General features: G+C 57.1%; 2 protein-coding genes across 6 annotated transcripts; one reads left to right on the top strand and one right to left on the bottom strand.

Moving 5' to 3' along the window:
* Positions 1-24: 24 nt before the first annotated feature.
* SPSB3 (splA/ryanodine receptor domain and SOCS box containing 3) lies at positions 25-8,991 on the bottom strand. 4 transcript variants are annotated; one of them, XM_014278013.3, is made up of 7 exons: positions 8,955-8,991; positions 7,037-7,185; positions 4,893-5,073; positions 3,935-4,122; positions 1,950-2,052; positions 1,338-1,463; positions 25-1,050 (listed from the first exon to the last, which is right to left on the bottom strand). In XM_014278013.3, exons 2-7 carry the CDS (start codon positions 7,163-7,165, stop codon positions 701-703), a joined length of 1,077 nt encoding a protein of 358 aa, XP_014133488.1. In that variant the 5' UTR covers positions 7,166-7,185; positions 8,955-8,991; the 3' UTR covers positions 25-700. The 4 variants fall into 4 exon arrangements, with proteins under 4 accessions (XP_014133488.1, XP_055565619.1, XP_027657613.1 ...); XM_055709644.1 differs by having other exon boundaries at positions 8,911-8,976; XM_027801812.2 differs by having other exon boundaries at positions 8,951-8,968.
* A 294-nt stretch (positions 8,992-9,285) lies between these two features.
* NUBP2 (NUBP iron-sulfur cluster assembly factor 2, cytosolic) lies at positions 9,286-14,224 on the top strand. Of its 2 annotated transcripts, none has more exons than XM_055709649.1 (7): positions 9,286-9,369; positions 10,485-10,603; positions 11,309-11,507; positions 11,849-12,003; positions 12,215-12,325; positions 12,648-12,717; positions 13,309-14,224. In XM_055709649.1, exons 1-7 carry the CDS (start codon positions 9,351-9,353, stop codon positions 13,452-13,454), a joined length of 819 nt encoding a protein of 272 aa, XP_055565624.1. In that variant the 5' UTR covers positions 9,286-9,350; the 3' UTR covers positions 13,455-14,224. The 2 variants fall into 2 exon arrangements, with proteins under 2 accessions (XP_055565624.1, XP_055565623.1); XM_055709648.1 differs by lacking the exon at positions 9,286-9,369 and adding an exon at positions 9,551-9,794.
* Positions 14,225-14,308: the final 84 nt, after the last annotated feature.

Below are 14,308 nucleotides of genomic sequence, written 5' to 3' on the forward strand. Positions count from 1 at the left end.
TCAAGGGCCATACGAGGAACAAAAGACATTTTCTACTTTTATTATGACATTTTAATACAGTCAATGATACAGGAGAAGCAGCAGGAGCCAACATGCAAAGCAATTAAAGTCACCAGGGGCTCGAGAAAGATCACCAAGGGCTCAACTCATGTGAGCTGCTCCTTCACAACAGCAACGCAGATGCATCTATAGGAGCCTATTTCCCTGCATGCTGCTGCTCAATCGAGTCCCACTGCGATGAGTTCATGGCAGACACCAAACCAACACACAACAGTTAGGAGGAGGGGACTGGTCTTTGATTTTCTCTTTTGAGGAGTAAAGTCCATCATTTGACCACAGTCTGGTATGCTCTGAAACTAAGAGGCCACCTTAAATCTTGTCTCTGCTGACAGTCTGCAGAGAAGAGGGATCCTTCAGGAAGAGGCGATGGCTTTGAGAGCAAGTCATGAGATGAAGCTCAGATACTTGGCTGCAGTTCACCTGCTTCATGGATCTGGGACCTCTTGGAGTCAACAGGTCTTTTCAATGCATGTGATGGATGTTGAGGCTAAAGACTTCCAACAGCGCAAGAGAAATCTTTGCAAACAAGTAGAAATGGATGTCCCCGTGAAGACAGAGATGCATCAGGCCTGGCTGGCCCTCGCAGACAGTGGAACAAAACCCCACCTGACTCCCTCACAGCAGTTCACCTGCAGCGACATTATGTCCTCCTGCACCTCTTCCTTTGGCAGGCCTCTGCATCTGAGCCACAGGAGCTATCTGAGTCGCTTCCTGATGAGGAGGAGGAGGAGGAAGGCTTTGATGTGCTATAGTTCATGCTCAAGACCCACCCCAGTTTGTTGTGTAGCACCTGCTTGAGTCCCGGTGGTAATGGCAGCGCCTCCAGCGTGTCCATGTAGTCAGGCAGGAGCTGGCGCAGGCGGTAACAGCAGAGATACTGGAGGGACGTGCAGCTGGCGCAGGAGCGGATCACCTTCATGCTGCTCTTGGCCGCTGTCGAGCACACCATGGGGTAAAACTTCTTGTTCTGCAGCTTCGTGGCTGCAACTCCTGCCAGGGGACAGCATCAGGGAGGTTTCACATTAGTTCTGACAAGGTGATCTCACTTGTCCCAGCTACCCCGACCTATGAACTACAGAGCTGTTGGGAAACACTTGGAAAACAGCCTTTTAAAATCCCCATCTATTAAAAAGCAAATGTAACCTTCCTCCCACTCGCTTCACATCTTGGTCTTCTACTGTGGCATTGTTTAGTCCCTCAGCCCTACTGCAGCCAGACTCCAAGTTCAACCAAAGCTGCGCTGCTGCTCCCTCCCAGGCCCGCTGCCCTTGCCTCACCTATGCACTTGCGGTTTTTGAAGAACGTGAGCGTCCCATGCCACGTGTCCAAATGAACCCCGATGATGGAGCCTTGGCCAAACCTCGAAGAGAAGTTTGTTTTGTCTCCCTTGTGATGCAGTAGTCCTTAAACAAAAAATGACATTTAGCAGAAGCTTGTGCTTCACAAATTCATCCCTTCTCTCATGCTGCAAGTCCGCACTGGTACAGCCTTGGTCAGTGCCTAAAACATCCCCCCGTTGCCTGATCCCTGCCCTCAAACCCCCGAACAGGTGATGAAAAGGGGAAAGCTGAGGTTTTGCAGTACCAGAGCACAGGCAGCAGCAGTCTGCAGACAGAAACCCCTGATGAGTGACAGGCAACCAGCAGTACAGGTGCCCTGGAGGCTCACGGACCAGTTCTAAGGGGTCTGCAAAACGCAGGCGAGGCGAGATGCTCCAAGAGCTGCAAGCTGCAGGCAGCCACTCTGGTTGTGGCTAATGAAAGGACTCACAGGTCTGGTGGCCTTTTTGGCCTCAATCCCATTCAGACCATTTAATTCTCAACCCCTTAGGATAACACTTACACCCACTGCTGCCCTTCCAGCCAGCCTGCCCTCTGCCACTGCCTTACCTGTGTAAGAGAGTCCCCAGCTGTCCTCGTCCTTGCCCAGCAGGCTGCAGAAGGTGTGGCGGTACTTGTCCAGATTCACATCAGACGTCCCAATTCCCACCATCTGGGAGGCAAGGCCAGGAAGAACACAAGCTTAGTGTCTTTTCAAGCAACAACACACAACTGAGACTCCACCTCTGGCTCTTCCCTCCTTTTCTTGGCACAGTCCAAAACACCCAGAGGTTTTGGTGAAGCCAAGTCAGAGGTTTCAGGCCGGAGCTGAAGACTCCCAGCTCCAATTTCCTTTCCTAAGTGAGGAGGCCCAGCTGAACTGCTCAAGAAAGTTGTTTTCCTGTTCATAGAATCACAGCATGGTTTGCGTTGGAAAGGGCCTTCAAGATCATCCAGTTCCAGCCCCCTGCCATGGGCAGGGACACCTTCCACTAGACCAGGTTGCTCCAAGCCCCGTCCAGCCTGGCCTTGAGCACTGCCAGGGATGGGGCACCCACAGCTGATCTGGGCAGCCTGGGCCAGTGCCTCAGCTCCGGCACACCCTCATAGTGAAGAATTTCTTTCGTCTGTCTCATCTAAATCTACCCTCTTTTCATTTAAAACCATTGCCCCTTGTCCTGTTGCTATGGGCTCTACTAACAAGTCTGTCCCCATCTTTCTTATAAGCCCGCTTTAGTCACTGGCAGGCTGCTGCAAGGTCTCCCCGGAGCTGTCTCTCCTCCAGGCTGAACCACCCCAGCTCTCTCAGCCTGGCTTCAGAGGGCTGGAGCACCTCTCCTGTGATCACCTTTGTGGCCTCCTCTGGACCCGCTCCAACAGGTCCACCTCCTTCCTATGTTGGGAGCCCCAGAGCTGGAGGCAGCGCTGCAGGGGGGTCTCAGCAGAGCAGAGGGGCAGGATCCCCTCCCTCACCACGCTGGCCATGCTGCTGGGGATGCAGCCCAGGAGACGGGTGGCTTTCTGGGCTGTGAGCACACGTTGCCAGCTCACGTTGAGCTTCTCATCAACCAACAGCCCCAAGCCCTTCTCCTCAGAGCTGCTCCCAATCCATCCTCTGCCCAGCTTGTGTTAGTGCTGGGGATTGCCCTGACCCACGCAGGACCTTGCAATTGGCCTTGTTGAACTTCATGAGTCCGCACAGTCCCGCCTCCCGCGCCTGCCAGCGTCCCTCTGGACAGCATCGCTTCCCTCCAGCGGGTCTGCTGCACCGCTCAGCGTCATCAGCAAACTCAGTCCCAGTGTCCATGTCACCAACAGAGATACCAAACAGCGCCGTCCCAGCACCGACCCCTGAGGAACAGTGCTTGGCACTGGCCTCCACTTGGACATCGAGCCCTTGACCGTGACTCTTTGAGTGTGACCACCCAGCCAATTCCTTATCCGCCGAGCGGCCCGTCCGTCAGATCAGCGTCTGCAGGTTAGAGACAAGGATGTGGTGTGGGACAGCGTCAGATGCTTTGCACAAGTCCAGGTAGATGACGTCAGTTGCTCTTCCCTTATCCACTGATGCTGTAACCCCATTGTAAAATGCCACCAAATTTGTCAGACACAATTTGCCCCCAGTGAAGCCATGCTGGCTGTCACCAGTCACCTCTCTGTTCTCCACGTGCCTTGACATAGTTCCCAGGAGGATCTGCTCCATGATCTTGTCAGGCACCGAGGTGAGACTGACTGGCCTGCAGCTCCCCAGGTCTTCCTTTTCTCCCTTTTTAAAAATAGGGGTTATGTTTCCCCTTTTCCAGTCACTGGGAACTTCAGCAGTCTGCCACAACTTTTCAAATATGATGGACAGTGGCTTAGCCACTTCATTTGCCAGTTCCCTCAGGCCCCATAGATGCCTCTCATCGGGTCCCATTGATTTGTGCATATTCAGGTTCCTTAGATAGTCTCAAACCTGATCTTCTCCTACAGTGGGCAGTGCATCATTCTCCCACTCCCTGTTCAAAGAATATCGGCCATGCCTGTGTGCCCATAAGCGACTCTGCTCCACATACCATGTCTGTGCCGTAGACAGGGGAGGTCATCTTGATCTCCCAGAAGTGCTGCCCGTCTGCCAGCTCCTTGTTCCCCCGGATGGCAGCAGTGCCGCAGCTGTACTCCATGTGGAAATTCACCTTGCGGTTGTCGCAGGTCAGCAGGGTGGCTGTTGACTTATTCAGGTCATCCCACACCCAGTCGAAATCTGTTCAGGAAGCACAGAGGGGACAAGGATGGGCCAAGACCCCCAGGGAACGATCCCCAAGCCAAAGCATAGGTGACATTTGTTTTGAAGGCTTGTTGGGGTTTTTATGGATTTATATTTTTTTACCATCTAAGAGCGTAAATCCTAAGCTGTGCACATCAGAGAGCTGTTTGAGGCCTGAACTATTCTGCAGTGTCCCACCAGGAATGGCTCAGTGCTCCGGACATCAAGCTGTCAGCATTAACCAGTGCCCATTTTGGCTAACACAAGGCTCCGCAGACCCAGGCTGAGCCTACTCTCCTTCTGCTCTTCTTGTAGGCTCAAGGGGTAGCTCTGCTATGCCACAGGTTTTCTCTGCCAGCCCAAGCTCACCCTCTGCCTGCTTCTCCCCTCTGCCCTGAGCATACCCTGCCACCAGCCGGGCACCCTGCCAGTTGTACCAAGATCAGCAGCAAAAGGGCTGTAACCATGAGGGCCAGTTTCACTGGTGGCCTAAGCTGAAAGCAGGTCCCCAGAGGTGAACTCTGATGCATTAATAAGTTCAGCACTTAACCCCTGAAACATCACAGGAGGCATGTGCTTGTAATCTTCCTACAGTCTACGTGGCCTTAAGATATAAACAAAGGAGCACCGTGTGCTGGGACAGAGATAAGGCCAATGTAGAAAGCACAGGATCCGTGCAGGGGTGCAGCCCGTGCCACCAGGCCAGGACTGCGCGCACTCCAAACCCCAAAGGACTGCAGCAGGCCGCTGGGGAGCCCTTTCCTTACACTCATCCTCCTCGCCACACTGGCAGTCCTTGACGCGGTGGAGGGCATGCAGGCTGGAGCAGTAGGGTGCTTCGCTCTGGTTCTCACAGTTGCAGTAGGACTCTCCAGTCACAGGGATGGCACTTGGGATGGAAGGCGAGAGCGAGGAAAACTCTGGCTCTGAATCAGAGTCACTGTGCTGCTGGGAAGAACGGAGAAATGGTCACTACCAAATGCCCCCCTGGCTCAGGGAGCTGGGCTGGCAGAGGTCTGCCAGGTCTGGCGTGCTGCAGAGCTGTGCAGGGAGGTCCACAGGCTCGTGCCAGAGCCAGTGGTGGCACAGCCACATCGTGCCCCAGCCTGGCCCACCACGCAGGGAGGCAAGGGGCTGTGCCAGTCAAATCACCCTGCTCTGGGACCTGGCTCACACCTGCCTGAGCTGCGGAGACCTCTCAGCACTGGGCACTCTGCAATGCAGGTACATTCTTTGTACCATCCAAGGGTGAGAAACTGTCACAGCAGGCAAGCAGTGTGACAGTCCAAGTCTTTGACACAGGCATTTTTAAGCAAACTCTGTGCTACAGCTATAGTTTTCAATAGGCAGGTTACAGCCAGCTGGAGACCCTGGCCAAGGCATCGCAAAAGCAGAGCACACAGCTGAAAACCACTGCTCTGGAGAGCCTGGGAGCTGACAGAGAAGAGAGGAAAGCTAACAAGACAAGGAAGAAAAGGGACAGGAGGCCAGGCAGGGGAGAAGGCAGAACAAAGGGAAACCAGTTCAGTAGTACGGCTGCAGCTCCTCACACCAGCGCTGCAGACAGGCCCACAGGGAACCTACCAAAGGATTAAAAGTCTTTTGTTTATTTTCATGCATGAACACAAAAACTTGATTTACTATTCTCCAGTGCCAACAGATGAAAGTGTCCCTGCACTGGATGCTGTAAGAGTCAAAAGCCTTGTCTTGCTCTGTGTTACAGGAGGCTCGGTGCTGCCTAATGGAGCCTATTACTACAGATCGCAGCAAGTTACTCTGGGTTTACATGCTGGTCAGGTATACCTGCTCATTATTCACCCCCACAGCAGACCTTGTAAGCAATATTTAAAGATAAAAATCCTTTAACTCAAGTTCTTGTAGCTGCGTAAGACAGTGGGACTCAAAATGACTCGGACCTACTTACGTACTGCCCACCTCTCCTTCTCTAGCCCGCATAATAAAATGATTTCTGTCTTTCATTACCTCTCCTAACTACTGCTATCTAGAAGTCTGGCTATTCCTATTAGTGCAGAAATTAAAAACTACTCTAACTGCAGAGAAAAGGCTCATTTTCTGGGAGCACAGTGCCTGGATTTGGACACTGTGCTCTGGCAGTGGTCTCATAAGGCTTTAGCCTAGCTTTGAAGCTCCTGGAGCAGTTCCTTGCATCCTCACCGCCGCATGGGGAACCGAACTCACACACTCAAGGACTCAGGAAAAAGAGTTAAGGATGGCAGAGGTGAACCCAAGTCACTCCTCATGCTGTTTTACTGACTGCTTTTCCTGCTGCGCTCCCATCTTCCAGTACACCTGCATGCCTGGGCCAGGTTCAGAAGTGATGTGCACATTACAGCACAGGAAACGTGAGAGAATTTCCATCTGAAGGTATCTGAGACTGTAGCTTCACAGACAAAAGCAGCCCTGCTCCCTCCACCACCATCTCCCAGCTGCACAAAGACCAGAAGTTAGCACAGCCATAGTGAGCCAGATTGGAGAACTGATCCAGTTTAAACACGTACTTAGATTGCTACTTAAAAAAAAAAAAAATTAAAAATATTGTATGTACTTTATCACACACACACACTATATGCTAAAAAAAGCATTTAGCTTAGCATCCATCAGCTCCCTGGCTCAGCTAATGACAGAGCTATGGTGCACAACTGGGAAGCAGACTACAGGCAGCTCAGCCTTCCCTGCCTCGGGAAGATGTGCTGGGAACGGCACACCCCACGTTACAGCTCGGAGGAGGCTTGTTAGACAGTCTGTGTATTTCATTAAGTCTTTTCTGATTTTGGCCAGTTCTGCCTACTGAACTACTAGCTGCTCAGTGACACAGACCTTAAGTGCCTGCTGTCAGAGGAGAGGAAAGCTTTCCCTCATGTCCTTCAGAGCCACCCAAGCTCCAGCCTACCTGCCCGTCGGAGTCGTAGCCCCAGCCACGCACACCAGTGGCCAAGGCAACAGCCCGGGTGTCCACCTCACGCCGCACCCCACTCAGGACGAAATGCCAGGCCCTGCTGCTCCTCGTGCGTCGCGCCATGCTGTTCTGAGAGAGGTAAGCTGCAAGGGGCAAGGGAAAGGAGGTTACACACAGCAGCCATGTCCTGCTTCCACCCACCACTCACCAGGCTCTGCCTTCTGAAGCAACCTCCCCAGGTCATCACAGCCTCACCAGCAATGGGTCAGCAAGAACTGCATCTGCACAGGTCCCATCAATGGGTAAACTGGTGCAAAATAAGTTCCTCCTGCATCCCAAGCCTCTGCAGACTTCAGCCTCTTTCTCCATGCAGGGTCAACTTCTACCCAAGCCCAGGTATTGAACTAACCCCCTGAAACACTCCCAAGATGCAGCACCAGCCGCCTCCTCTGCGGCACACTGATCCAGCACCTACCGCTCACTGCTGGCCTGGGGAGCATCAGGACCGTCAGCCACCAAGGCACGGCCTCCCCGGTACTGGGTCACCCTGCAGCAGCTGTCTGGGCTCTGGCCACGCTGCTTGGCCACTGCCACAGCCTCTGTGCAGCTGAGCTGTACATGTGTCTCTGCAGGGAAGGTTGGTTGTTCCCCTCCAAGCAACTGCCCGCTGAGAGAAGACCTTGCTCTCAGCATCTGGGGTGGGGGAGAGACCACTTTCTTGCCCGGTGAAGGGAAATTGGCCTTTTCACAGACCTGTCCCAACTTGCCTCAAGGACAACAGACAGAAGCAAAGCAGCTACCTGTCTCCTGACTCAAGTGGGGATGTTATTCAGAGACAGATTTCCACAGGCTCCTTCCCTGCATACAGCCTGACAAGAGCGCCACAGGGCCCAGCTGCCATGCGGGAGTTCTGCACTGGATGCACAGGGAAAGCTTATCCTTGCAGAAAACAACTTGCCACCAAGATGCACAGGCAGGGCTGCAGCCCCGTTCCCATCCCTCACACCCGCTCCCTCTGCTCGGCCCCTGGGGCTGCCTCCCTGCCACAGGCAGCGGCCCCACGCACCCGCTCCGGTACCTCCCCGACGTGCGGGTCAGCCCTGAGCACGCGCAAATCCGGCAAATGCGGGCAGGGTAGCCCCGGCCCCGTGCTGCCGGCCAGCACCTGGCCGAGCCACGGCAGGTGCCCGCGGATGCGGTGACGGGCCCCGGGCACCCCGCCCGCTGCGGTCAGGGGGCTCCCACCCCGCCGAGTGCAGCCAGGCACCGAACCCCCGCCCCGGCCCCTCCCCGGCTCTGAGAACCGCAGCAGCCAAACGCGCCAGCCCGGCTCCCCCGGCGGGGCGCTGAGGCCGGGGCTCACGGGGCTGGGCGGGCGCAGCGCGGATCCGGCACCGGGGCAGAGTCAGCCCCGCACCCCGGAGCAGGACCTGGGGCTGCCGAGGCCCCTCCCCGGGACTGACGCGGGCGTCCGCCCGCTGCGGCTCCCCGCCACCGGCTGCGCGCTGCAGGAGCCCGGGGAGCTGCCGCAGGGCCCTCCCGCCGCGGCACCGCTCCGGGCCCCCACCCGGCCAGCTCCGCTCGCCGGCACGGCACCTCCCCGGGCACCGAGCGCACAGACCGCGGCGGAACTGGCAGCCCACGGGGATCCCCACAGCGGCGGCCGCAGGCCCCGGGTCGGCCTCAGGGGCGGGCGGCTCCGCGGGCCCGGCTGTCCCGCGCAGCTGAAGCACGGCCGGACCAGCCCAGGCCAGGCCGCAGCGCTTGAGCCGCGCCGCACACCCAGGCCTCAGCCCCCGGCTCCCGCCCTCGGCCCGGTCCCGGTCCCGGTCCCGGTCCCGGTCCCACCCCGCCCCGGCCCGGCCCACCTCGGCCCGGCCCGGCCCGGCCCCGCTGCCGCGCTCTGACCTACTTTCCCCTACCGGGACATAAACAATCCTCTCTTGGCACCGCCCCCCAGGAGCCCATTGGCTGTGTCCGCGCCACGCCCCGCCTCCGTTGGCTAAGCAACCTGTCGCTCACCGCTGAAGGAGGAGGGAGAGGGTAGTGCCTGAGGGGAGCGTACGTCAATCCTCGGGGAGCCGCGCCATTGGGCGGCCACTGCGGAGAGTGAGAGCGCGTCGCGGAGGGAAAGCGCTAAGCGTATTGGCTGGCTAAGGCAGAACTGGAGGATTGGGTTGGCTGAGAGGTGTTGGGGGGCGGGCTCCCGGTGAGTGCGCAGCTCGCGATTGGGGAAGGCGCTTGGCAGTCCTCGGGGGCGGGGCTACGACGCAGCGGAAAGCGGAAGCGAGCGGCACCGAGCGGCAGCATGGAGGAGGTGGCGCGGGGTGAGCAGCCGTGGGGCCGCAGCCGGGCGGTTCCTCTGGGGCCACCGGGCCGGCTCTAGCCTTCCGCGGGGCGGGGTGATCCCGGGGTTGACTAGGCCTGGCCGGGTGCCGTGCTGCTGCGGCCCGGCTCCGGGTGAGGGGAGCTCCGCGGTGCTTGGGCCGGGGCCCCGAGGCGGCAGGGCCTGGTTACCGTGGGATGGCGCCGGGCCTTGTTGGAGGCCCAGGCCTGGCTCCTGCTGGCGGAAGCGCTGGGTCAACGGGGCCTGGCACGGGGCCGCCGGTGTCACCGGGCCGGTATCCCGGAAGCACCTCGCTGCGGGGCTCTGTCTCCCCCCTCCCCGGCTCCCCTTCCCCCCCCCCCCCCCCCCCAATACCGGGGCCGAGCGCCGTTACCGTCGGTGGAGGTGCGGATGAGGTCCGCCATGGTGCGTGCGGGTTCCATGCCGCCGGTGCCGGTGTGTGCCGGGGCGGCGCGGGGGTGGGCCGGGCCTGGCGCCGTGAGTCAGCGGCCGGCGGTGACGGGGCGCCCGGGAACGCGGCCCCGGGCGGGTGGTGCCGTTTCCTCGGTCCGACCCTCCGCCGCCTGTGAGCCCCCGGGCTGGGGGGTTGGCCCGACTGCTCCCCGCTCTCGGCTCGGCGGGAGGCGGCAGCTGAGCCCGGAGCGGAGGCTGTGCAGCGCGGGGGCAGCGGTGGGAAGGCTGGAGCGGGACGCGGGGAGGCGGCCGGTGCGGCGAGGAGGAAGGAAACGCCAAGGGCCTGACCTCACCGACAGCCTCCCGGCCGTTCCCGGGAGGGCTGGGGCTGGCGTGGGCGCGGTGTGACGAGCCCCTCTGGGTGTTTATTGCTTTGCTGCCCCATTGCCACTTGGGTCATCAGGGCAAAGCCTTTACTCCCGGCAGCCTTTACTGCCATGCTCGTATTGTCTCTTCTCTGATGGCAAAAGGGCTGTGGCACATCCACCTCTTCTCTCCTTCTCCCTCATGCTTAAAGCAGGCTTGTTGGAGAGTGACAGCCACCATCACCCTCAGCGGAGACCCATGTCCCTGCACTGACCGGTTAGGGGCTGCTGTCTTGCATCAGAACAGCCTCTGATGCCTTGTTGTTGTTCCTTCCAGAGAGAAGCAACCTGGCCGGGGTGCGGCACATCCTGCTGGTGCTCTCTGGGAAGGGCGGCGTGGGGAAGAGCACCATCTCCACCGAGCTGGCTCTGTCGCTGCGCCACTCTGGGAAGAAGGTGAGCAAGGGTCTGTGGCATCCTGAGCTCTGCTGTCGTCTTCCCGGCCTCCTGCTGGGCTGGGTTCTGCTCGTACTTGATGTATCTGTGTGTCCTGTGCAGGCAGCGTATGGATTCTGTGTGTGAAAACGCTGTTTGTGATAGCAGTTCAAGTGATTCCTTTTTCTGTGTTTGCTTGATTCAGCGCAGATAACTGCAGTTCATTTCCCTTTCATTTAAGAGACTAAAATCACCCAAGATCTGTTGTTGGTTTTAAAACTGAGGCACCGAGAAATTGACTGGTTTGTGGTGTAACACACGATCTCTTTGTGAAGTGGGTGAGTTGAAGGATAGCGTTATGATGGGACAAAAGGGGACTGCATGACAGGAGGCAGGCTGAATTCCCCGAGGATTTTTTTAAAGGCTCTGTGCAGCCAATGCCACTTGGATACCACCAGGTGTCTGGTATAAAGATCTCCACAAAGTGCCTAGAAGTACCCAGGAGATGCTTCTCAGATGGAAGGAGACCACGAGGGCAATCACACTTTAAAGCAGTTGTTTGAAACTGCACTTCAAATCTGGCTGCTGAGCTATAGAGTTTGTTCTGCAAAGTGCTGCAAGCAGCCAGAATTTGTACGCTGCTTCCCGCCACCCAGGGAAGGAGCACGGCTCGGTGCTGCCACTGTGCTCGGCCCCATCTGAAGGGCTCTGCCTGGTCACCTGCAGGTGGGGATCCTGGACGTGGACCTGTGCGGCCCCAGCATACCCCGCATGTTCAGGGTGCAGGACAACAGCGTGCACCAGTGCGACAGTGGCTGGGTCCCAGTCTTTGTGGACCAAGACAAGAGCATCTCACTTATGTCCATTGGCTTCCTGCTGGAGAATCCAGATGATGCTGTGGTGTGGAGAGGACCCAAGAAAAATGGTACAGTTGGTTTTTGCTGTTGGTGGCCACCTTCCAGTGCTAGGAATCTTCTGTGAATCCCGTGGAGGTGGTTCTGGCTTCAGGTGGGGGCTGGGCTTTTCTAGGCAGGTCATGCCTTGGCGGAACAAGGCTCCTGTTCTGCAGGAGTGGGTTTCCCATCAGCTGCAATGGGGAGAGTGCAGCATGTGTTGTGCTGACAGATAGCCCTGCCATCTCTCCCTGGGCCCTTGTCACCCAAGGTGCCTCACAAGCCCTACCCCGCCTGGCCCATGGCTCCCAGGACATCTGCTGAAATCTACTGTGTGTTTTCTGTTTTTTTCTGCCCCTTTTTATTTCTGTAGCATTGATCAAACAATTTGTTGCTGATGTGGCCTGGGGGGACCTGGACTTCCTTATTGTAGACACACCACCGGGCACATCCGATGAGCACATCTCCACAGTGGAGGCCTTGCGGCCCTACCAACTGCTTGGAGCAATCCTGGTCACAACGCCCCAGGTAAGGCAGCTGCCTGGGGCTGGAGTTCCTGGGCATGCTTCTGCCTCTGAGCATGGCTTGGGGAGGAACGTGCACCCCAGGTGGCAGTTTGCACAGACCTGTCCGTGGCTGCTTGTTCTACACACCTGCCTCTCCTTTAATGCATACCTGCTCCAGACCCACAATTGGTCTGGACAGATGGACAGCCCTAACCTGCTGCTCTGCCCTGCAGGCTGTATCTGTGGGAGATGTGAGGCGAGAGCTGACGTTCTGTAAGAAGATGAACTTACGAGTTCTTGGCATTGTGGAGAACATGAGTGGCTTCGTCTGCCCACACTGCTCGGTGGGTTTATTGTGACCTCTGTGCCATTGCAGGTTCTTGTTCGTGATGGGGCGTGTAGGATGCAGTGCCTTGGGTGGAAAATCAGCAGATTGTATGAGGATGAAGCTGTGAGTTGGGGAGATGAGAAGCTGCTGGATGTCCTCCTTGGAAGAAGCCACTGGCTCTGCTTTCCTAAAGAGAGCTGGGGAGGGCAGGGGCAAAGGCAGTGCCCTGAGTCTGGATGGTGGAGGGGAGCTGGCTGTACTCACGTGCAGGCAGCACCTGCCCTGTCACACAGGGCTCTGGGGTTTATGACTTGCTGCTTTTGCTCTTCCTCCTTCAGGAGTGCACAAATATCTTTTCCAAAGGGGGAGGTGAGGAGCTGGCCAAGCATGGTGGAGTCCCATTCCTAGGTGAGTGGCCTCTTGAGCAGAGCTCTCTGGTTAGAAGTGATGTCTGTGGGAGTGCTTGAGCAGAGAAGTGCAGTGTCACAGGGGCAAGCAGGCTGGACTCCAGTCCCTGTGAGCCGCTGGCACCTGGTCAGACGTAAGGTGTCGTTCTTGCTTTGCTTCTCTGCCATCCAAACTGCTGAGAGTGGGCCTCTGGCCCCACTGGTGTAGAGGTGGTGATGATCAGCAGCCTGCTGTGGCTGCTAACATCGTGGTGACAGAGCAAGCAATCTGAAGCTGCTCAGGAGCCATCCTGAAATGTGCTGGAGGCTTCCTGAGAGATGGGGGGGTGGAGGCTGAACCCTGCCCTCTGCACAGAGCTGGGGTCAGGGGGAGAATGTCTCATGAAGCAGTGTGGTGTGGTGGGGTCTTAAACCCAGACAAAGCAGTTGCAGGTGGGAAGCAGCTTGCCAAGGGTGCTGTGAGGGTAGTGGTTGCTCTTTTCTAAAGCTTCTCCTGGAGCTGACTCTGGCAGGGTATTTCTTTAATCCTGATTCCAGGTCTTTGCCTTACGATGAGCAAGCAATCACTCTCCCTGTTCCTTCTTTCCCACAGGCTGTGTCCCCCTGGACCCCCAACTCAGCCAGAGCTTGGAAGAAGGCAGAGACTTCATCCAAGAGTTTCCCAAGAGCTCTGCCTTCCCTGCCCTGGCTCACATTGCCCAACAGATCTTGGATGGTACATCGCAGCAGAGCTCCTGAGGAGGAGGGTGTGGAGCTGGACTCTTGCTGGCTGAGGCCCTGGCCTGGCAGCACCACCGGCAGCCCATGCCGGCAGGGAAGGGGCGTTGTTTAACTATAAAACTGTCTCAGTGGGGGGTGATGGAGGGAGCGGGGAGTGCAGCATCAGTGCGCTCACGGCAATCCATGAAGTACTGCTCCATCCCCCTGGATCTGAAGAGACCCTGCATGGGTGCTCCTGCCTGCACCGCAGCAGCCTGCTTCTTGCCTTCTCAGCATGGCAGCGCTCTGCACAGATGGTACAGCTGTTCCAGCACCTTCCTCCCCTGCCAGCCACTGTGCAGGTGCCTGGGGAGCTCTAGCTTCTATCCACAGCGTCTTGTGTGCTGCCGTACAGCAACAGGAGTAAACGCCATCAACTGTTCTTTCCTCAGTAAACCCAAACAGTACCAATCATTTGGGTTGTGGCTCCATGTGCTGCTGCCTTCTACTGCCTTCCTTGCGTGATAGATTACATGGTACTTCATTCTGTGGCTCGAGTTTGTGCTGAATGCTCTGACGCAGACCCAAGCCAGGCCACCTTGCTGTGAAATCTCAGGTTGCTGGTTCCTGATGGGCTGATGAGGGCACAGTATGTGCTTCATGTGAGATGGTGTCCTTAGGAGATCTACCACCTGTCTGAGGCATCCCACCATGCTGGAAACAAGGTGTCTGGTCTGCTGAGGGCCGTTACTGTGACTCAGGAATATTTTTAAAGGTTCCAGGCAGTAAACACTTTTCTTAAAATCCAAGCCTGCGACATGTTTTTCCATGATTTCAGGCCTCATTGGAGCTGTGAGTCTTGGTATTATGAGTACTTCACATACATCTAGCTA

Source organism: Falco cherrug, chromosome 4 (assembly GCF_023634085.1).
Source record: "Falco cherrug isolate bFalChe1 chromosome 4, bFalChe1.pri, whole genome shotgun sequence".
Taxonomy (NCBI): Eukaryota; Metazoa; Chordata; class Aves; order Falconiformes; family Falconidae; genus Falco; species Falco cherrug.